At 39.2% G+C, this 24,617-nt stretch overlaps 1 protein-coding gene across 2 annotated transcripts in view; it reads left to right on the top strand.

Annotated features, from left to right (window-relative positions):
• The window catches only part of RDX (radixin), an 80,577-nt gene that overhangs the window by 27,059 nt on the left and 28,901 nt on the right, over positions 1–24,617 (top strand). For both annotated transcript variants that reach the window (XM_012808171.2, XM_012808170.2), the window contains exons 9-11: positions 5,108–5,238; positions 12,740–12,900; positions 15,439–15,531. In XM_012808171.2, the coding sequence (XP_012663625.1) occupies positions 5,108–5,238; positions 12,740–12,900; positions 15,439–15,531 (385 nt within the window). The remainder of the gene's footprint in view (positions 1–5,107; positions 5,239–12,739; positions 12,901–15,438; positions 15,532–24,617) is intronic.

The raw sequence follows: 24,617 nt of genomic DNA, 5'->3' as shown, positions 1-24,617 counted from the left end.
ATGGTATACATATACCACAATTTATTGATCCATTTGTGGATCGATGGCAGAATTGTTTTGACATACATGTATACAAATTGGCTTTGCCTATCATATTTCTTAATTTTTCAAGGTAAGAATGTGGTGAATATTTTACTTTGAAAAATGTTGGTGACATCATGGAACCCAGCTGAGAAGTCACTGTACAGAGTGGGGTAACATCAGTGCTCCTTGCCAAAGACACTGATCTTTTTAACTGAGTTTCCCTTAGACTTGAAAAAGATATCATTAAGTATGTTAAATTGAGAGTTTTAAAAATGGAATGATGTTAAATAAAATCCTTATTGACTCTAGAACCAGACTACCAGGTCCAACAATATAATTCCTGAATCTGATTCTAACTAATTTAAACTTTGTGCTTTATTTGAAAAAATTTAGAGACCCAACTACCTTTATTGAGAAAGTCTTTAATAGCACAATTTATAATCTAAGAAATAGAGTAAGTCCTAAAAAAGAAAAATTGACAGGCTAAAAACATACTTTACACATGCTAGATATAACATAATTTGTATCTAGTAATTAAGTGGGCCTTTTGCTAGGTATTACTTTACTGCAATATTTTTAGGGTTTATAGATTTCTTTTCCTTAAATGTTCTATGTAATTTGGGTATTTTATTAATTTTATAACATTAACTCACATCTACTTTAGAGACGTTAATTGCATCATAAAACATCTGTTATATAGCTGTTATATGTACCGATATCACCAGTAAAGATACTAAGTTGGATTGTTACTTTGACAAGACTCTATCAAAGTGCCTTAAGCTGACATTATGGTGACCCATCTCGATAAAAAATAAAAGTAACCAGGTGTAGTGGCATGTGTCTGTAATCCATGCATCTGTAATCTTAGCTACCTGGGAGGCAGGAAGATCTCTTGAACCCAGGAGTCAGACGGCAGTGAACTATGATCATGTACCTGACCTCCAGCCTGAGTGACAGGGTGAGACCCTGTCTCATATAAATAAGTAAATACACTTTACATACAGTATATTCTTATCTATCGTAGTCTCTCAGCATCTTCTCTCAAAAGGAAAACTTTTATAGCCTTTATTTTTTTAAATCATCTTTCTCATAAGCTTTCACTGTCTCTTTAAGGTCTTCCTGAGTTAAATGAAAGTTACTTTATGTACAGCTCCTATATCTCATATTCATCCCTCTGTGTTCTGTCTGTCTGTCCTGCTTGTCTAATACCAATAAAAGGTGTACATTCTTGACTTAGTGTATTTATGTATATGTCCTTTATTTTGTGGCACATAGAGAAAGGTATATGTAGTATGTTTAGTTAGTACCATTTGGCGATGGTGCTATATTTTAGTTACTCAAGGCCTAGATGGATGTCAGAGACAAATTTCCTTATTAGCACAATAGTCCATCATTTTTCTCTTGACTAAATTTTACAACTTTTCATTTGTCAACATTCATTTGTACTGCTTTGTACACAGTGAGAATTGAGTAATTGGCTCTGTGCCTGTAGCTCAGCATCTAGGGCACCAGCCACATACCCCAGAGCTGGTGGGTTTGAATCCAGCCGGGGCCTGCCAAACAACAGTGACAACTAGCACCAAAAAAAAAAAAGGGTGAATTGGCAGGTGCCTGTAGTCCCAGCTACTTGGGAGGCTGAGGCCAGAGAATTGCCTAAGACAAAGAATTTGAGGTTGCTGTGAGCTGTGATGTCACTGCACTCAACACAGGGCAACATGGTGAGATTCTGTCTATAAAAAAAGAATTCAGTAATTGTTTAATTCATTTGAATGCCTAGAAGGTATATATATATTATTCCAGCCACCTAGGTTTGGGCAGTCTTTGAAAATGGCATGCTGAGTATTCATTTATTCCCTGCTTTACAGGGGAGAGAGAGAAATGGCTTCTGTCTACGTAGAAATAATTTTGGTCGAGTCTGTTGCCAAAGTAGCCAGCAGCCATACTTGGGGGAATGCTAAAAAGCATGCTGCCTGTGCTTGGGCAAGAGCAGTCGCTGGGAAAGGGCAGCAGGAGGCCTCTTTCCTTATAACACCTTGGTGTATGTAGTCGTATTTCTTCCTGTGTCTCTTCATAACTTTTGTGGGGTTTCCTACGATGAGAATAACCATGTACCAGAGGTTGTTCCTTGTAGCCTTTGCTCTTACGTTATTTGCACCCAAATCAAATGACTCAATCTGTAATTCCTGAACATTTTTTATGGCTAGAATTATTACACATTTAAAAGCTGAGAGTGTCCAGTTTACAACTGGGGGTCGGATACATGTGCCAATTTCAGCTATGGAATGTTCTATATCAAGGCTGGATGCTGGTATCACTAGGGCACAGCCGGTGTCATGCAGAGAGCACAGGCTCTGCAGCTATCTGTGTTGAACAAGTCACTTTTGATCCTCTATTCACTTGCTCTTAAAATGAAAATAATGCGGCTCGGCGCCTATAGCTCAACCGGCTAAGGCGCCAGCCACGTACACCTAAGGTGGCGGGTTCGAATCCCCAGCCCGGACCCGCCAAACAACAATGATGGCTGCAACCAAAAAATAGCCAGGCGTTGTGGCGGGCGCCTGTGGTCCCAGCTACTTGGGAGGCAAAGGCAAGAGACTCGCTTGAGCCCAGGAGTTGGAGGTTGCTGTGAGCTGTAATGCCACGGCGCTCTACCCAGGGGGACAGCTTGAGGCTCTGTCTCAAAAAAAAAAAAAAAAAAAAAATGAAAATAATGCATTCAAGGGTCTGTGTAAGATATAATTATAGTAGTACATAGACATCTAGCAAAGTGACTGGTGCTTAATAAATAGCCACTATTATGACAATGCTTAATACAGTTAATGTATAGCCTAAGTTGAATATGTTAGTTTTTAATATTCACTTTAGAAAAATGTAATTGGACCCATTTAATATTCTTTTAAAGTTAAATATTATAAAATATTTTTTGCATATTAGTACAAAGAATTGATAGTTTATTAATGTTATTTATATCCTTGAAGTAGAATAACTAGTTAAAGTGAGCGTTTCCAAAACCACACTCTAAATAAAAATATCAACACCTGTGGTTATAGTGATCCAGAGGCTTCCAGGAGAAAGTGGGACTTCACTAAGTTTTGAAGGTTAGAAATAGGCTTGAGGGTTTGAGAGAGGGGAAGGTATGTTTAGATGGCATGCCTCAGGCCCAGTGTATGGACCCGGCTAGTTCTCTTCAAGTGAACAGTGTTTAGGAAGAAGCAAGACAGGCCTACAGAAACCAGGTAGCTCTTAGTGATGGGGAGAGGTGAAGGCCTTTGTACTGATTGAAATGTTCAGTGTGCTGGCTGTAGTCAGAGGACCGTTCTTGTACAGTGTGAGTCATAAATCTCACAAGAGTGCAGTGGCATTCTTGCACATTCAAGCATACTTGTGACCAGTTTTTTTTTCTGCTTCCATATCTCCTTCACTTCCCTTTCTGAAGGAAAAAAAAGAAGCTAAAAAATCTCACTCCATCCCCAGAAGGGACCACATGTGCCAGAGCTGGATCTGTAAGGCTGCAAGTTGGTGGGGTGCGATTGTAGCCTTTAGGTTTGAGGTCTGGTTTGCAGTGCTTATTCTTGAGAAGTGACTTGGGGTCTGGGGAGGGCTGGAGGAAGGCAGCTAGCTGTCTTGGGGAACTGTGGTGGCACTTGTGTAAATTGCACAGAGGCTGGGGAGTGGTTGGGACAGGCTAATCAGCACCCAGGGTGGCAGACAACCTGGTGTGGAGCAGATACCTCCTGACCATACTGGCAGTTAGTTGAGAAGTACTGTGCTTTTGCTTTCCTGGAGACCCTGAAGTTTTAGCTATCTGGAGAACACAGAAAGGGAAGCAGCTTCTGTGAGGGCTGCTGGGTCCTTCTTTTGCCCAGAGAAGATGAAAACATAAACATTCCCTTGAATTCATGTCTTTCAGAGGAGTAGACGCTCCCAGCTCCTTAATTCTCTTTGCTTTATATGCTTGATAAATGGAAATAGGATAAGGAGAAAGAGATGGGTATAGTTCCTGCCTGTAGAGGTGGAGTTCTGAGCTCCAGGCCCAGCTCCTTAACTCCTGGGAGGATGCATTGGTCAGGCGGGAGGTGTGGTGCTCTAGGTGGTCACTGATGGTGTCTGTCTGACTTGTGCTGGCTCTGCAACGAAGGTGGACACTCTTTCTGTGTTAGTGGGCAGGTGGGTATTTAGGAGGTGCAGGAATTGTATGATGTAGGTTTGTAAAATAAGAAATTTGGTAGTGAAACTTTGCTGGTAAACTGACTAGTGACTAGAAGTGGAGAAACTGCATGGGTTTGTGCCTGGAGTTCAGTGTCGACACCGGGTGGCAGTGATGTCTTTCTGTGGAACATTAAAGCATGCTCATATGTTTCAGAGATGAACTCATAATTGATTTTTTAAACTAAAGAAAATCATTCTTATTAATGTTATTTGAATACTGATTAAAATTATTAAGTAGAAAATATTGTGTGCTAACACAGTTTCTTGACTGATTTTTTATTCCTCTTTATACTTTGGCCACCAGCATAGAGTCTAACCTGTGGTAACCTATAGCATAAATTCATCCTGTGTGCACATAAATGGTGAATCTAGTTTTTCCCTCAAGTGTGCCTTAACATATTTTCTACACTGCGATATATCGTATTTGTCGGTTATACTTTCCTAACAGTTCTGTAAACTTGTCCTTTGAGAATCTTCCTAAAATGTCATGTTGTTAATATTTTTAAAACGTCATCAGCTGTCTTTATTGTGACCCCACTGTAAGAAATACATTGGGGGCGGCACCTGTGGCTCAAAGGAGTAGGGTGCCAGCCCCATATGCCGGAGGTGGTGGGTTCAAACCCAGCCCCGGCCAAAAAAAAACTGCAAGAAAAAGAAATACATTGGAACTCAGCACATATATGTACACGTGAGTGTATGTAATGGCATAGTCCTGTGTTTTTAGCTATACCCTATTTTGAAAACAAGTGAATTTAATGAAAATTCGGCTAAAATACTTACGCTGTAGTTTCTTATTTTATTCACAATTGGTAGTTATGTTTCACTAGAGAATATTTCTGTCTAATTATTTTTGGCAATTGCAATTTATTTTAAGGGCACAATTAGAGAATGAAAAGAAGAAAAGAGAAATAGCAGAAAAGGAAAAGGAAAGAATAGAACGTGAAAAGGAAGAGCTAATGGAACGTCTAAGGCAAATTGAGGAGCAGACGCTGAAAGCCCAGAAAGGTAAAAGTTTCTTTTTGACAATGGATTCAAAATTATTCCTCCGTTGTCAGATAGCTGCATTTCCTTCCTATTGTTAAATCTTATTTCTTTTATTTAAGATAATTATATTTAATTGCTAAATTGATACTTAATGGAATCACATCATAAGCATGTTTAACTAAAGTACATTCAATTTTATAATGTTCATGTTCTTTCTCTTTAATTTATTTAAAATGCAGTTTTTTTAGGTATACTCTTTATTATAAATATAAATGTATTATACCTATTGTTCAGGGTACTATAAACAAAAAACAAAAATACTTTATAACAGAAGTACTTTATGGAGAACTGAATACTTTTAAGCAATTTCAGCTAGCTATTCAAACTACATAAACTATTTAGGAACTAAACTCTATAGGAAAGACTTTATTTCAGTGTATTAGAAAATACACAGCACATAGATTATTGAGTTTTTTGTTTATTTTGAGTAACATGTTTGGAAGAACTTCTTAGGCAGTATATAATCAAAACACTATAGTTTGTAGAAAGGATACACTGGATTTATAATGTCTGGCTCGTGAACTTCAGAATGTGTTACTTTCACATAGTGTATAGTGGAGAGAGGGAGAAAAAACGATTGAGCAAAATGGGATCGCAGGGATTAGCATGACACTCACACTGTTTATAGAATTAAATTTACTACCTATTTGCTAACCAGTAGAACCTGCCATTCACTTCCATTGGTAATAGCCAATACATACTGAATATCCCTTATCCAAAATGCTTAGGACCAGAAGTGTTAAGAATTTTGGATTTTTTCAGATTTTGGAATATTTGTGTTGTCTGGTTAGTGTCCCAAGTCTAAAAATCTGAAATCTGAGATTTCATGTTCGCACTCAAAAAATGTTGGATTTTGGAACTCTCCAGATTTCAGAGTTTTACATTAGGAATACTCAACTTGTGGTCTTACAAGGTTTATTTTCACTTCTTATAACAGCCTACCATGGTGGGTGGGGAGAGGGTCTTGAGAAGTGTGGCAGAATAATTACTGTAAGAGGTTGCCAGGGGGGCAGGTCACAAAGATCACTATAAATCCACACAGGGGTTGGAAATCATATTTCTAAGAGAAGAAATTGAAAAGGCCTGGGTTTCATTCTGACTCATTAGAATCATAAAGGAACTGGAAACTAGTTCATTTCAAACCCAGGAGTAGCAAAGCGTTTGTTTGGAGATCACAACACGGCCAGAGCTTGTTTCCCGGATTCAGCCTGGTGCTGTTGGTACCGCTCTGGTTGCCTCTCTCATCAGTCAAAATAGGCATTGTTGAAAGGCCTACTCTGTGCTGCATTCTAGGAGTACAAATAAGTAGCGTTCATGGGAAGAAACCTGGATATTTGGCAGAAATATACACATGACAATATTAATAAAGTGAATTAATATGTACCACGTGTCGTGTGTAGTATAAGTACTGGAGAGGAAGAATGCTGTAAAAAGCCTGGATTATACTAATATAACTAACGTAATTTATGATACTGATCTGATTTGAAAGAAAAGATTAAATCATAGCATCTTATCATTTGTGCATTATCTTTTTTTAAAAAAATAGTTGCTTACTAAATTTTTCGATCTTATTTATTTAGGGCATATAATAAAAATATTAATGATTTACATTAAGAAAACTACTCAAGTAAAGAAGCACCAAAGGCTGTAAGGAAGATAGAATGTCAGGAAGACAGAGAGCAGCCAGTCGAGACAGTTTGAGATCAGTCGTCTAAGGCAGAGGACATCCCATTTGGTGTTGAGTTTTCTTTCTTCCTAATAAAACTGTCTCAGGCTGTCTTTACAATCTACATCATTGTCTTGTAATTTGTGCTCAATCTTTATTCAAATGCAGTAACTTTGGCCATATCTAGTCATGATACATATATTTAGTAGGTGAACCTGTAATTTTTTGTTTGAGAAGAAATTTTTAATACTTTGTTGTCTTTTAAAAAAAATTTTTTAATGAATTCATTATTTCAAATGAATCATTAAATAGAACAATTCATCCATTTTACATTTTTGTAATACATCATTGTTAAATTATTTAAAAAATGAAAACCAGCACCTCTGAAGCTGGGTCTAGAAGGAAACCTATAGCAAAAGATGTTCTTAATGTGTTAACAGAAGCATTCCTTTTAAAATCAGAAATAAGGTAAAAGTTTTGAAGTATTGTTGCTGCTTAAGATTGAACAAGAAAACCTGTTGTACAGAAAAAGAAATCAGAAGCTTAAGAACAAATGAAAGGAATACTATTTGAAAATATTAGGGTTGTTTTATAATCAGGGATTGCAAATTATGGCTCACACCATATCCAGTAAGCCTTTTTTTTTTTTTGTATTTTTGTATTGCCTGTGAACTAAGAATGAGGGGGTTTTTGGTTTGTTTTTTGAGACAGAGTCTCACTCAGTAGCCCTGGGTAGAGTGTCATGGCATCATAGCTCACAGCAACCTCAAACTCTTGGGCTTAAGTGATCCTTTTGCCTTAGCCTCCTGGGTAGCTGGGACTATTTTTAGAGGGGAGGATCTTACTCTGCTCAGGCTGGTCTCAAACTCCTGAGCTCAAGTAGTCCACCCGCCTTGGACTCCTAGAGTGCTAGGATCATAGGTATGAGCCACTCACCTTGCCCAGCCTGATTTTTCCATTTTCAATTGTTGAAAAATGTTTGATGACACATGAAAATTAGGTATAATTCCAATTTCAGTGTCCATAAAGTTGTGTTGGAGCACAGTATGCTCATTTGTTTATTGACTATGGTTGGTTTGTTGCTATATTGGCAGAGTTGAGTGGCTGCAACAGAGATGGTGCAGTCTGCCGAGCCCAAAATATTTACTGTGTGGCCCTTGATTTATATAAACACAAAAGACTTATAGGCTCATTTATAACAATTGACAAGGAGCAGATAATGACAATCAATATAAAAATAAATTGCATTTCTATAGAAGCAAAAATAAAATTTTTGGAAAGATATTTCATTAAATTTATAGTTCTATATTTGAAATCGTTAAAGCCAGATGAATTTCAGAATTTGGAATTTCTTTGGACTTCAGAATATATATTATGTGCATATGTTGTTATATCAGGAAACTTCTATGGCTTCACCTCAAAAACAATACTGTTTCTATACATTAATAAGTGAATATTACTATGAAGTGGGATTAGTCTTACACCACTTTGTGGCAGATTTTTGCTCAAAATTAACTATTGAATTATAAGGTTCGGTTTTCTTTTTGTAGAGACAGAGTCTCACTTTATTGCCCTCAGTAGAGTGCTGTGGCATCACAGCTCAAAGCAACCTCCAAGTCCTGGGCTTAGGCTATTCTCCTGCCTCAGCCTCCCAAGTAGCTGGGACTACAAGTGCCTGCCACAACGCCTGGCTATTTTTGTTGTTGTTCTTATAATTGTCATTGTTTTTTAGCTGGCCCAGGCCACGTTTGAATCCACCAACCTCAGTATATGTGGCTGGCACCCTAACTACTAAGCTACGGGCACCACTCATGGTGGCAAGTTTGTGAACTTAATTGTCACACCTCATATATGTAGCTATGTTCTTTTACATCGTTATGTGATATTCCCTTGCAGCGATACACCACTGTATTTACATTCTACTGATGATGGACATTTGCATTATTTTCAGGGTTTCCTTTTTCTTTTTTGACTATTAATAAACTAAGGCTGCTGTGAATGCTCCCGAACGAACGTCGGGTGTACTTCTGTGTTAGTTTTGGGGAGGTGCACACTTAGGTGTCGGATTACCGGGTCCCAGCTGTGCTGCACTGTAGCACATCCCGTCACTAGTTTCATCCTGTTCCCAGCGAGCGAAATCTCACTGGCTCTGCGTCCTCACCACGACTTCTGCCACTCTGGATTGTCAGGATTTCTTTTGTGTAGCCATTCTGGTGAGTGCAGTGAGTAAATAGGTTGAATATCCCTTCCCTAAAATGCTTGGGACTAGAAGTTTTTTCAGATTTTGGGAGATCTGCATATTTACAGATTAAGCTTTCATAACTTAAAACTCTGAAATCCTAAATATTCCTATGAGCGTCTGGTTGGTGCTGAAAGAGTTTCCAATTTTGGAGCAGTTTGGATTTTGGATTTTAGGATGCTCAACCTGGGCATTTTCTTGGTGCTAATGATTTTGAGCACATTGGCAAGGGGCTGGATAGTGGTGAATAGGTCAGTAGTGAGTGTGGGCCACAGTCCCTGTCCCACCTGTTCAAAGCTGCCATTGCAGTCGTAGTACCTAAATGAGTGAGGGTTGTGTTCCAATGAAACTTTATTTACCAAAAGAATAAAAATAAATAAAAGAAGAAGAAGAAATGGCATTGCATTGGGTTTGCTCTGTGGGCCATAGTTTGCTAATCCATTTTAACATAACTGGAAAGAAAGAAGGGAAGTTATTTTTGAGATATGTGATTGTTCAAAACCTCCATTTCTAGAAAAAACTAGGGTAGATTTGATATTTTTAGAGTTCATTTTCAACATTTTAAAAACTTAAACTTTAGTATAATTCTTAGTATACCACAAGACAACCTTATTTGTCATTTTTAAATTGATATTTATTACAAAAAGCTGATAGAAAATGAATATTGGTGCATATTTATTTCAGAATTTAACTTTGTAACCCAGACTTATCTCTTTCTTGTGTCATGATACAGAAATAATTTTTATTATGAGATCATGAATAATAAACCACCCTCAAACCTGCTACCCTCAGTATATGGGGCTGGCACCCTCCCCACTGAGCCACAGGCGCCCCCCAGTGTTCTGGCTTTTCATAACTAGCTTATTTCACTTAGCAGAATATCCTTAGGGTTCATCTGTGTTGTGGCATATGTCCGAACTCTTTTCCTCTAACGCTAAATAATATTCCATTTTGTTAGAGACCACATTTTGCTCATGCGTTTTTTTGTTGATGGACACTTGGGCTGGCCTGTGCTTTTTTGACAGAGCCTCAAGCTTTTGCCCTGGGTAGAGCTCACAGCAACCCCCAACTCCTGGGCTCAAGCAATTCTCTTGCCTCCTCCTCCCAAGTAGCTGGGACTACAGGCGCCCACCACAATGCCCAGCTAGTTTTTAGTTACAGCCGTCATTGTTTGGTGGGCCCGGGCTGGATTTGAACCCACCAGCTCAGGTATATGTGGCTGGTGTCTTAGCCACTTGAGCCACAGGCACCGAGCCACCTGTGTTTTATCTACTGTGAATAATGCCACTGTGAACATGGGTGTTCAAATATCTCTTTACAACCATTCTTTCAGTTCCTTAGTTCTTTGCTTGTGTAAGACATAAGTTTTATGTTTTAGACCTCAGTCAACCATACAGAAATGTTTGATAGGCTAGTTTGATTATCCAAATGGTAGGCAAGACAGATTCTAATGAGGACTCCTAGGATTTAACTGGGGTAATAGTCACAGTATATGTTTCATCTTTTATAGCCAAATGTCCACATAGGGTTTTTATATTACTTCATCACTAATTTAAAGCCTAGCCAAAGAGTCATTTTTCTTCTCCAACCTGTTTCAAACCCTCTAGTCTTAACGGCAATTATTTAAATAATTTTGGGGGGGTTGGGGGGAACAAGAGTCTCACTTTGTCACCTGCAGTAGAGTCCCCTAGTGTCACAACTCACAGCAACCTAAAGCTCTTGGGCTTAAGTGATTCTTTTGCCTCAGCCTCCCGAGTTGCTGGGACTAGAGCGCCTGTCACAATGCCCGGCTGTTTTTGTTGTTGTTGCCATTGTTGTTTTAGTTGACCTGGGCCATGTTCGAACCCACTAGCCTCAGTATATGTGGCTGGCACCCTACCCACTGAACTATGGGTGCCACCCTATTTAAATAAGTTTTGATCAAAACCAACAAAATTAAGAATAGTAAGTAAAGGCTTGTACATCAGTTACCTTTTGAAATTTTGATTAAAACCAACGAAATTAAAAATGGTAAGTAAAGGCTTACGATTACAGTTACCTTTCAGATCTCACGGTGTATAAATTTTCAGTTTTTCTTAAGTATACAGTAGGAGGAATCGTTCTTTCTAAGACGTTACACTCACACTCTTGGTAGATGGCGTCCTGTTGTCTTCTGTCTCAGAATTCCTCTAATTATTAAATAAAAATTGTCAAAATGGCATTTAAGGTTAATATGTTAAATCCATTTAAATTTTTTCTGGTTTTGTGTTAATAATATTTTCCTTCCCTATTCAACAATTTGAAATAATAAGTTTTATGATCTGCACACTTAAGAATGAAAATTCATGTCATTCATCTCTAAATATTTATCTTCCTGGCCTAGGAGTGGACATGTGCTAATAACTTACAGTTTTCAATAATTTATGTAACTCACCTTGAAATTTCTAGTTTCGGTCAGTAAGCATTGCTCTAAGTCTTAATTTCTTGGGTTTACTTATACTTATTTAGTTCAGATAAGTAAAAACTTACATAGACTTTAAGATGTGCTGTGTTGTAGATTGCTGAAACATGGCAGTTTGTTTACTGAGGTCAAAACTTTAAATAGAGACACAATTTTTAAAAAATAAAGTTATGTGCTTCTAAGCCTTATGGCATAACTTGAATTACAAAGGATTTTCATGTCTTTGCATTTATTTATTTATTATTTGTTTGTTTTTTATTGTTGGGGATTCATTGAGGGTACAAGAAACCAGGTTACACTGATTACATTTGTTAGGTAAAGTCCCTCTCACAATTGTGCCTTGTCCCCAAAAGGTGTGTCGCACACCCCCCCAAGCGCTCTCTCTCTGCTCTCCCTTTCCCTCACCCCACTGTGTCATTAATTGTCCTTATATCAAAATTAAATACATATGATTCATGCTTCTCCATTCTTGTGATGTATTACTAAGAATAATGTGTTCCACTTCCATCCAGGTTAATACATAGGCTGTTAAGTCTCTATTTTTTTTAATGGCTGAATAGTATTCCATGGTATACATTTACCACTGCTTGTTAATCCATTCCTGGGTTGGTGGGCATTTAGGTTGTTTCCACATTTAGGTGATTGTAAGTTGAGCTGCAATAAACCTAGATGCCCAGTAATGGGATTACAGGGTCAGATGGGAGGTCTAGCTTGCGTTCCTTGAGGATTCTCTATACTTCCTTCCGAAAAGGTTGTATTAGTTTGCAGTCCCACCAGCAGTGTGAAGTGCTCCTTCTCTCCACAGCCACACCAGCATCTGCAGTTTTGAGATTTTGTGTTGTGGGCCATTCTCACTGGGGTTAGATCATATCTCAGGGTGGTTTGATTTGCATTTCTCTAATAATTAGTGATGATGAGCATTTTATTTCTTTGCAGTTTTGAATTGTGTGACACATTATTTTCATTGTAAGATTTTCGTCAAGTTAAAAAATGTGTGTGTGCATTTACATGTGTGCTAATTGTTAGACGCCGTACAGGTTAGATATCTTCCGACTGTTCTTTTAATGATAATAATTGGAATTAATAATTGTGTGGGGGGGATACATGTGTTTGACAGAACTAGAAGAACAGACTCGAAAAGCTCTAGAGCTGGATCAGGAACGAAAACGAGCAAAGGAAGAAGCAGAACGGCTGGAAAAGGAGCGCCAGGCTGCTGAAGAGGCCAAGTCTGCCATAGAGAAGCAAGCTGCCGACCAGATGAAGAACCAGGAGCAGCTGGTAAGGGACTGGCTAGGTCTGTCTGCAGAAAAAGAAAAATTTAAGTGAAAGCATGGAGTACACGTTCTAAAGAAAACCCAACTAAGTGTTTTATACTTTTTGAAAAGTAGCCCCCAAACAAAAGTAGCTTAATAACAAGGAGTGGAAATGTTGCTGTAAGGGTCTCAGGGAAAAGCGAGAATAAGCACGCTATTGAAATTGTGTTTTAAATAAAGGTGACCATCTGTTCACTCAGGGAAAATGGCAAGCTTGCTTTCTTTATGGTTGGTTTATATAGGGAATCTTGTGCATGTGCACTGTACAGCAATGACCTCATTAATATTCATTACAATCCCTCTGCACACATGCATTGGACGTCAGTGACTTCTCTCTGCACATGTGCATTGGACATCACTGACTCACTGACTTCATTAATCCTTTTAAACGTCTTGTGACCACCGTCCTGTAAGTAGTGCCTCCCTAATAATCTGATAATCCACCCAACATACCCCTTTAAGCATAACCCTTTCAACATAACCTGGTTTAACATAACGTCATTACTTTCTTTGTTCTTGTCTGATGAAGCCTGAGACTATGGAGGAACAAGGTAGATTGACTACTTGCCCTTGCTGACCTTGCTGGTTTGGAGGCTGTTACTTCGAATCTTTAAGGCGTAAAGAAACTTCTTGGGCATCCAGGAATTTATGTGCAAACCTCTGCTCCCATGTAAGCCTTAAGTCGAGGGGTTTTTGCTGGAACCTTTTATAAGAATTTTCAGGCTGGACTTCTCAAAAGCCTTTCATGAGCCCAGGTTTCATCTGTGCCATTAGATACCTGTATGCATTGGGTAAATTCCTCTTCTCTTGAGGTCCCCAGCACATTTCCTTTCCTGGACCCATCAGCAATCGACCTTCGTCACTTACCACAGATCAGGAAAGGTTACTGATGGGTATCTGCCCAGTTTTCCAAAGGGCTTTTTTATTGACCTTATAAAGTCAACCTTAATTCCTTAATGCAGTCTGGACATCTCCGGAAATGCCATTCCAGCCAGAGCCTTGGTCAAATTAGGCCCACAACCGACCTGGCCATATGGGATTCTGCCTCAGTTTCTCATAAATATGCCTGCAGTCTTTTCACTGCTCTCTCAAATGGCTTTTTTGGCCAGAATCATATAGGCATTTTACCTATAGGAAATCTAAAAATTGTATTTCTGCCTAAGGAAAATAAAACAGAATAGAACATGTTTTTTTGTAGATTTGTGAATACAGTCTATTGCCAACAAAAGATTCTAACTCAGACTTTGAACAGGTCCTATGATAAGCCAATTGGCAGCTTTATGTTTAGCTATAAGTTGATACTTTATGTTCCAGTTTGTAAAAGGTAACTATTTGTCAAAATTGGTTGGTTTTTTTGTATATTTATTAGAGTAGGCATGTCACTTAGAAGATCCTGGATTTAAATATAGTTCAGGCCTTTGCTTTGGGTCTCTCTCTCTCTCTTTTTTTTTGAAACAGAGTCTCACTCTATCGCCCCATATAGAGTGCTGTTGTGTCACAGTTCACAGCAACCTCAGACTCTTGAGCTCAAGCGATTCTCTTGCCTCAGCCTCCTGAGTAGCTGGGACTACAGGCACCTGCCACAAGCCCGGCTAGGTTTTTTTTTGTTTGTTTGTTTGTTTAAGAGATGGTGTCTCACTCTTGCTCAGGCTGGTCTCAAGCTCGAGTGATCCACCTCCCTTGGCCTCTTACAGTGCCAGAGTAGCCAGTGTGAGCCACTGCACTGGCTACTTTGGGTCTTTCTTTTTTTTTTTTTTTTGAGACAGAGCCTCAAGCTATCCCCCTGGGTAGAGTGCTGTGGCATTACAGCTCACAGCAACCTCCAACTCCTGGGCTCAAGCGAGTCTCCTGCCTCCGCCTCCCAAGTAGCTGGGACTACAGGCGCCCGCCACAACGCCCGGCTATTTTTTGGTTGCAGCCATCATTGTTGTTTGGCGGGTCCGGGCTGGGGATTCGAACCCACCACCTTAGGTGTACGTGGCTGGCGCCTTAGCCGGTTGAGCTATAGGCGCCGAGCCTACTTTGGGTCTTTCTGAGCCACAGTTCCCTCTGTTGAAAAGAGGAATGGTACTACCTCATAGGATTGTTGAGGATTTAAATGATTTGACAAAGTGCTCTTTAAACTATAAAATGTAAATACAAAAGTATATAAATATAATCTTTTCTTTTGTGGACTATAGGAAAATAGCTTGTTTATTGGTTAAAAAAAAAAGAAAAGCTCCTAAGTTACACATTTTGTGTTCCTGCCACTGAAACAAGATTATCTACTTGTCTGTAGACGACAAGTCTTTTTACTTTGTTTCCATATTAGCTCATTACCTCAAGGATCTACCCTAAATGTTTACGTCTTACAGAAATAATTGCCTTTTTTAAAAATGGAAAGCTAGGAATAACATAAAATAGCCCAAGTACATGATTAAAGCCTTGTTGATATAACATACCATAAGATTATTCAAAATATATTAAGTTTTTAAAGTCTTGGTACCCATCTTGTATATTTCAGGCAGCAGAACTTGCTGAATTCACTGCCAAGATTGCACTTCTAGAAGAAGCCAAGAAGAAAAAGGAAGAAGAAGCTACTGAGTGGCAACATAAAGTAACTGTCTGCTTGTTCCTTTACTCGCTTTAATTGAAGTGGTATTTTGTTCCCAGCTGTATACCAGGGAGTATGCTGACCTTACAGAGATGATTATGAGATTTGTCATAATTTAGAAGGGGAAAGATACATACATTTGTTATGTACTGTGATAAATATTTATCCATTGATGTAAGCTAAATACTTTGGAAACGCTGAAGACGTGATTAATTTCTGTGGGAATAAGGTATGAGTTGGGGGACACCCACATATGTTTAAACTTTAGTAATAAATTAGACTTTGGGGTAGAAAAGATTGGGCATAGTTAGGGATTGAATAGGTGGCCGTTTGAGTAGGACAACCTGTGAGCAACCAGAGCTGAGAGTCAGGTGGGCGCAGAAGTGTTGGGAGATGCAGCCTGCGAGGTAGATAACAGGAAACTCGGTTGTGAAAGGCTTTAAATAAATACTGTGGTGAGGCAGGGCGCTGGAGGGTGCCTATCGACTGTAGGCTCAGAAGATTTCAGAACAGGATTTTAACATGATTAGGTATGAATTTATAATGATAATTTAGCAAACCGTATGAAGGATGGATTGGGATGTGAATACTTAAGAGATAAAGACCCAGACTAAGGATGTGACATCGAGAATGAAGAGGCACAAAAAGAGTTATGAGACATTTATTTTGTGGTGAACTTCAAAGGGCCTGTGAACCCATGATGGGCTATGACGATGACTTAGAGGAGAGGGACGCCGTGACGATGACCCTGGGATTTCTAATTGTGTTCCTTAGAAGGTGAAGCCACCATTGTCTAGCACAGTTGTAAAATGCAGATGGATGAGGAAGGCAAGAGAATGAGAGTTTAATTCAAACTGCAGATATCATTAGCTCTTGAACACAACTATAGTAATTTTTGCCCAAAGAAGTTATATAGTTATATATGATGATTTTTTTCCTACAGTAAAATGTTGTTATTACAGAAAACAATTTCCTTTTACTCTTAGGTAAATTTTCTTTTTAGCAGTTTAAATTTCTTTGTTTCTTTGGTTTTTTTTTTTTTTTTGACACCTTTTGGCCGGGGCTGGGTTTGAACCTGCCACCTCCAGCATATGGGACTGGCACCCTACCGTTTCGAGCCATAGGCGCCACTCCTTTATTTTTGTATTTTTTATTAAATCATAACTTTGTACAATGATGCATTTATGGGGTTCAGGATACTGCTTCGATATACAATGTGAAATGCTTACATTGGACTAAGTAACACATCCATCACAATACACTCATTTCTTAATAGTTTTGAAATGTAACATTGCATCATGCACATTAGGTGAGGTACCCCCAAATACCCTCCCTCCTCCCATACTCCTCTCCCTTTCCCTCTCTCTCTTCTTCCCTTCTACTTTCTGGACTACAGTTATGTTTTGCCATTTGTATGTGTGTGTAGACGGTTATATATTGATTTCATAGTAGTATTGAGTACATTGGATGCTTTTCTTTCCATTCTTAAGATACTTTGCTAAGAAGAATATGTTCCAGCTCCATCCAAGTAAACATAAACGATGTGAAGTCTCCATCTTTTATGGCTGTGTAATATTCCATGATGTACATATACCTCAATTTGTTAATCCATTCGTGGGTCAATGGGCACTTGGGCTGTTTCCATGTCTTGGCTATTATGAATTGGGCTGCAATAAACATTCTGGTGCAAATGTCTTTGTTGTAAGACAATTTTTGATTATCTGGGTATGTACCTAGTAGAGGAATTGCAGGATCAAATGGAAGGTCTACTTTTAGTTCCTTGAGTGTTCTCTAAACTGCTTTCCAAAAACGTTGTAGTAACTTGCATTCCCACCAGCAGAGTAGAAGCGTTCCCTTCTCTCTACGTCCACGCCAACATCTGTAGTTTTGAGATTTTGTGATGTGGGCTAATCTTACTAGAGTTAGATGATATCTCAAAGTGGTTTTGATTTGCATTTCTCTGATGATTAAGGATGATGAGCATTTTTTTATGTGTTTGTAGGCCATGCACTTGTCTTCATCAGAGACATTTCTATTCAAATCTCTTGCCCACATAGAAATAGGGTTATTCTTTTCTTATTGATTAGTTTGAGTTCTCTGTAGCTTCTAGTTATCAGACCTTTGTCAGAAGCATAACCTGCAAAAATCTTCTCCCATTCTGAAAGTTGTCTGTTTGGTTCACTTACTGTGCTCTTGGCTGTGCAAAAGCCTTTTAGTTTGATCAGATCCTAATAATGTATTTTTGGTGTTGCTTCAATTGCTAGGGGGGTCCTCATCAAAAAATATTCTCCCAGACCAATTTCTTCAAATATTTTCCCTGCACTCTCTGCTAGCATTTTTATAGTTTCATGTCTTAAGTTTAATCTTTTATCTAGTGAGAATAAATCTTTGTTAATGGTGAAAGTTGGGGGTCCAGTTTCAGTCTTCTACAGGTTGCCAGCCAGTTCACCCAGCACCATTTATTAAATAGGGAGTCTTTCTCCCACTGAATATTTTTAATAGGCTTGTCAAAGATCAAATGACAATAAGTAGCTGGGTTCATCTCTTGGCTCTCTATTCTGTTCCTTAAATCTGCCATTCTGTTTTTGTGCTAGTACCATGCTGTTTTAATCACTGTAGATTTATAGTATAGCCTGAAGTCTAGTAATGTGATACTCCTGATTTGTTCTTATTTCTGAGTAATGTATTTGCTATTCGAGGTTTTTTCTGATTCCATGTGAAATGAAGTAATATTTTTTCAAGTTCTTTAGTATGACAGTGGTGTTTTAATAGGGATTGCATTAAAATTGTATGTTGCTTCAGGTAGTATAGACATTTTAACCATGTTGATTCTTCCCAACTATGAGCATGAGATGTTTTTCCATTTGTTAACATCTTCAGCTATTTCTTTTCTCAGAGTTTCTTATTTCTCTTTATAGAGATCTTTCACGTCTTTTGTTAGGTAAACTCCCAAATAGTTTATCTTCTTTGACACTATTGTAAAAGGAATAGAGTCCTTGATTGTTTTTTCAGCTTGACTGTTGCTGGCATATATAAAAGCTACTGACTTGTAAGTATTGATTTTGTATCCTGAGACACTGCTGTATTCCTTGATCACTTCTAAGAGTTTTGACGTTGAGTCCCTGGGATTTTTGCAGGTATAGGATCATAACATCAGTGAAGAGTGAGAGTTTGATCTCCTCTGACCCTATTTGGATACCCTTGATTGCCTTCTCTTGCCTGATTGCAATAGCTAAGACTTCCATTACTGTGTTGAATAGCAGTGGAGACAGTGGGCATCCTTGCCTCTCGTTCCTGATCTGAGTGGAAATGTTTTCAATTTTACACTATTCAATATGATACTGGCTGTGGGTTTGCTGTGGATGGCCTCTATCAGTTTAAGAAATGTGCCTTCTGTGCCTATTTTCTTAAGAATTCTGCTCATGAAAGGATGCTGAATATTACCAAAGGCTTTTTCTGCTTCAATTGAGAGAATCATATGGTCTTTGTTTTTTATTTTATTGATGTGATGTATAATCTTTATAGATTTGCATATGTTGAACCAACCCTGTAACCCTGGAATAAAACCGGCTTGATCATGGTGTATAATTTTTTTGATGTGTTGTTGAATTCTGTTTCCTATGATCTTATTGAATATTTTTGCATCAATATTCATTAATGATATTGGTGTATAATTTTCTTTCTTTGTTGGATCCTTTCCTGGTTTGGGTATCAGAGTGATATTTGCTTCATAGAATGTGTTGGGAAGTATTCTGTCTTTTTCTATGCTTTCGAAAACATTGTATAATATAGGTACTAGTTCTTCTTAAAAGGTTTGATAGAATTTGGATATGGAGGCATCTGGACCTGGAGTTTTCTTTTTAGGGAGATTTTGTATTGTTGATGCTATTTCAGTGGTTGATATAGGTCTATTCAAGATTTCTAATTCTTTCTGGTTGAATCTGGGAAGGTGGCCTGCTCAGATATTGGTCCATTTCCTTCAGATTTTCATACTTCTGGGAATAGAGATTTTTGTAGCACTCATTGAGGATTTTTTTAATTCCTGAAGTGTCGTTATTCCTCCTTTATTGTTTCTGATAGATAATATTAGAGATTTTACTTTTCTGTTTCTGGTTTGGTTGGCCAAAGGTTTATATATCTTGTTAATCTTTTCAAAAAATCAACTTTTTGTTTCATTGATCTTCTCTGAATGATTCTTTTGTTTTCAATTTCATTTAATTCTGCCCTTATTTTGGTTACTTCTTTTCTTCTGCTGGGTTTGGGGTTGTAATGCTCTTCTTTTCCCAGTTGCTTGAGATGGTCCATTAAGTTGTTGACTTTCTCTGTTTTCTTCTTTTTTGCAGTTTTGGCCGGTGCTGAGTTTGAACCCGCCACCTCCAGCATATGGGGCCAGCGGCCTGCTCCTTTGAGCCACAGGCACCACCCTCTCTCTGTTTTCTTGATAAAGTCTTCCAAGGCTATAAATTTCCCTCTTAGGACTGCCTTTGCAGTATCCCACAGGTTTTGATAATTTGTGTCTTTGTTATCATTTTGTTCCAAAAATTTGGTGATTTCCTTCTTAATCTCATCTTTGATCCAGCTATCATTCAGCCTAAGATTATTTAGCTTCCATGACTTTGTTTGAGTATGAAGATTCCTATTGCTGTTGGGTTCAACTTTTTTTTTTTTTTTTTTTGAGATGGAGCCTCAAGCTATCCCCCTGGGTAGAGTGCCATGGCATCACGCTCACAGCAACCTCCAACTCCTGGGCTCAAGTGAGTCTCCTGCCTCAGCCTCCCAAGTAGCTGGGACTACAGGCGCCCGCCACAACGCCTGGCCATTTTTTGGTTGCAGCCATCATTGTTGTTTGGCGGGCCCGGGCTGGGGATTCGAACCTGCCACCTTAGGTGTATGTGGCTGGCGCCTTAGCCGCTTGAGCCACAGGCGCCGAGCTGGGTTCAACTTTTATTCCATGGTGGTCTGAGAAGACACAAGGAATAATTTCTATACTTTTAAATTTGCTGAGGTTAGACTTGTATCCTAGGATATGATCTATTTTGGAGGATGACCTGTGGGCTGATGAGAAGAATGTATATTCAGTTATAGTAGGGTAAAATGTTCTATAGAGGTCTATAAAGTCCATTTTTTCTAGGGTTAGGTTTAAGTCTAATATTTTTTTGTTTCTTCTTGGAGGATCTATCCAAAACTGTCAAAGCTATTATAGTGCAGGAAGATATCAAGTTGTTCATATCCATTAGGGTCTGCTTTATGAATTGAGCATTCTGGCAGGATGCATAAATGTTAATTATCAAAATCTCTGCATGTTGGATGTTTCCCTTGATAAATATGTAGTGACCTTCCTTTTCTTCCTCTTTGTTGATTTAAAGCCAATTGTATCTGCTACTAAAATTGCAACCCTTGTTTTTTTCTTGTTTCCATTTGCTTGTATTATACCAGTCCATCCCTTCACCCTGAGTCTATTTTTATCCTTTAAGGTAAGGTGACATTCTTGTCTGATTTTATGTATCCAATCAACCAGACTGTGCCTCTTTAGAAGACAATTTAAACCATTCACATTAATTGAGAGAATTGATAAGCCTGGTTGTGTTTTGGGTGTCATGATTTTCGGATGTCTAGTGGACATTTTTAATCCTTTCACCACGGAAGTTGGAATTTGTTCAGAAATTTCTGGGTGAGTTTACTTTGGAGGTAGAGCATTGGTCATTGTGGAAGATGGGTCTGAGACTATCCTGGAGAGCTGGTTTAGTTGTGGCAAATTGCTTTAACATGTCTATGTCATTAAAGTATTTGACTTCTCCACCACAGATGAAACTCAGTTTAGCTGGATACAGGATCCTGGGCTGAAAGTTGTTTTGTTTTAGCAGACTGAGGGTCAATGACCATCTTCTTCTGGCTTGAAACATTTTGGCTGAGAGATCTGCAGTCATTCTGATATTTTTCCCTTTGTAAGTGATGCTTTCCTTATGTCTGGCTGCTTGCATAATTTTCTCCTTTGACTTAACTTTGGCAAAGTTAATCACAATTGTCTAGGAGATGCTTTATTTGGATTGCTGGGGTTCTGAACTGTCTGCTATTTGAAGTGCAATGCTTGGGAAATTCTCCTCCAAAATCTCTTGGAGTAGAGCATCTGTTCCTTTAGGACCATCCTCTTCTTTGGGAATTCCTATAAGATGAATTTTGATCTTTTGTAGTGGTCCCACAACTCTCTCAGGGAATGATCAGTTTTTGCTCTCCATTTGTCTGCCTCTTTGAGTGTTTGGGAACATTCAAAAGCTTTGTCTTCAGTTTCAGAGATCCTTTCTTCTGCCTGGTCAGCTGTATTACTGAGGGATTCTACTGTATTTTGAAGCTCCTCAACTACCTTTTTTGTTTCCTTGAGCTCTGCTATCTCTTTTCTCATTATGTTCATATCTTTGGTGACTTGGGCTTTGAATTCTTTAATTTCTTGAGACAACTTTAGAACTACTCTTTGGAATTCAATTTCTATCTTTCCTTCCATTCTATTTATTTTATTTGCAATCCATATTCTGAATTCAGTTTCTGACACTGCTGCCATTTGTCTATGCAGGGCATCTTCAGTTGTGTCTCCTTTGTCATTTCTTGGGGTGGTTGATCTACTCTGATTATTCATGTTGCCAGAGTTCTTCTGTTGGGTCTACACCATGTTTATTTTCCACCATTTGGTTATTAGAACTGGTAGGGTGAGATTGAATTGGGATTCCCAGGTGGCAAAGATAGCTCCTTACCAAAAAGCTGTAGGCTTTGTGACTGTGTCTTTTCTCCTACAGCCTTACAGAGGCCCCTTTCAGAGTTTTGGCTGGAGACTCTGAGGACCTTGGTGAGATAGCACAAGCTAGCTCTGTTTTGATATCAGCCAAACCTCTACCCTATCCTAAGAAATCACAGTATTAGATTTAAATCTTGACTGTGAAGAGTTACAGACAGCTGCGGTGCCCAGCCCCCACCCTTCAGTTCTTTTGCACTACAGAACTTCGATGGTCAACCTCAGAGTGTCTCTGAGTGGACAGCCCTAGACACGGGTCCCAACCAAATTGTCTTAGACAGTGCAAACCCTGCCCAACAGAGAGAGATTCAGGGGTCTCCAACAGCACAATTGGAGCCAGGGATCCACACTCCCTCCCGCCAGACTCAGTCCACACAGTTGTACGCTTCTCTGCTCACAGGCCCAGCTGGAGCCAGGGGCCATGACCCCACCCACCGGTCTCAGTCCATATTCAGCTAGCCTCTGCTTGCCAGACCAGTTGGAGTCAAGGGGCCATGCCCCTTCCTGCCAGTCTCAGTCCACTACCTGGCAAGACTGTTCATAGGCTCTGTTAGAGTCAGGGCACCTCACTTGGCCCACAGGTCTCAGTCCTCACCTGGTAAACCGCTGCTCACCAGCCCCGCTGGAGGCAGTGGATCATGCCATAGGCCTCAGGTCTTGGTTCATAACCAGTAAGCCACTGCTCAAGGGTTCTGTTGGAATCAGGAGACCATGCCCTTGCTCTCAGGTCCCAGTCTATGCCTATCAAGCCTCTGCTCGCAGGCCCAGCGGGGGCTGGGAACCAGCCCTGCCTGCAGAACTCAGTCCACACAGGAAAACAAACCACTGTCCTGCTGTGGGTGCTGTCAGAGCCAGGGGTTCTGCACCCCGTCCCACCAGACACAGCCCGAACCAAGGGTCAACACTACAACTGGCCGAGCATAGTCATAACCAGGGGACTGCTTCTCCTCCCACTGAGTGTCCCATTCTTCCCACACCCTCTTTCTTCCCCGTTAGTCACAGATTCCGATGCCCAGATCTCTCAGGATAAGACCAAACACTCTGTGCTCTGCAGGGGGCAAAATTTCAGACCGCCATGTGAGGGGGAAAGGGTGGACTGGGAGTTTGGACTTGTGGGGGAAAATATCTGTTCAGTTTTATGCCTGGCAGGGTGATGTCTAGGTTCATAAATGGGCCCTCCCTGGAGAAAGAGACCTGGAGGTTAGTAGCTCTCTCCAGCGAGATAAAATGAGAGGTCTTTTGTTCCCTGCTTGTTTGCAGATAGCCTGCGGCAGGCCCCCTGCTTAGGGGAGGGGTCTCCTGTCCTCTATTCCATAGGCTTTGTACCTGTAATTTGTTTTCTTGAATGCTCTTCCTTGGAGTTACAGCTTGCCAAACTTCTTTCTTGGCTCAGCTCCCCGTCTTTGGCTTCATGGAGTCTGATTCCATCCAGTTTTGCAGCAGTTTAAATTTCATAGCAGGTTTTTGATTTATTGAAAATTTTTGTGTGTGTGTGTACACAGAAGATGCCAAAAAAAGTATAAATATTTCACAAAAAGAAAAAACTGTATTAAAATTCTAATACTCAAATCACGTTTGCTGCAATTATAGGAGATATAGTAGTACATAGGATAACAAACGTTATTGGTCTTTGTGCAGTATTACAATTTTAATATAATTTTCACACTATGTGTGTGTATATATATGTTATACTATAGGATGAATAAAATTCTGTTAATCTCCCAGTTACCATATTTTATTTATTAGAACTTTACAGCTACCTTGAAAATAGGGATGATTTATGAACTTCAGACACATATAAACTTTAAAAGATAACATTACAGATGCAGATCCTGTGAATTATAAAATATCAGAAAATACACACAAAAAATAATTGTATTCTTACAAACTCTGGTCACTTCACTATTATAAAAGTTTAGCACATGTCTTTCCAGGATTTAATCCCTTTATATACATATATACTTAAATGTTCAAAATGATGTCTGTGCATACTACCACATTTTAGTGAGTTTTCATCTCCTGATATTAATCTCTAGTCAGAATTTCCAATTTACCCACAAAGTCTTTCATGGGTAATTTGCCAGCTTAGCGTTCAAAGTAGGACTTTGCATTGCCTCTGTTTGCTCTGAATCTCTCTTTTTGTTGTTGTTGTTGTTGTTTTTGTTTTTTTTAGAGACAGAGTCTCACTTTGTCGTCCTTGGTAGAGTGCTGTGGCATCACAGCTCACAGCAACCTCCAGCTCTTGGGCTCAGGTGATTCTTTTGCCTCAGCCTCCCGAATAGCTGGACTATTTTTTTTTTTTTTT

Source organism: Otolemur garnettii, unplaced genomic scaffold (genome assembly GCF_000181295.1).
Source record: "Otolemur garnettii isolate 467f Iridium unplaced genomic scaffold, OtoGar3 scaffold00086, whole genome shotgun sequence".
Lineage (NCBI taxonomy): Eukaryota > Metazoa > Chordata > Mammalia > Primates > Galagidae > Otolemur > Otolemur garnettii.
This window is presented reverse-complemented; position numbering and strand designations above follow the sequence as displayed.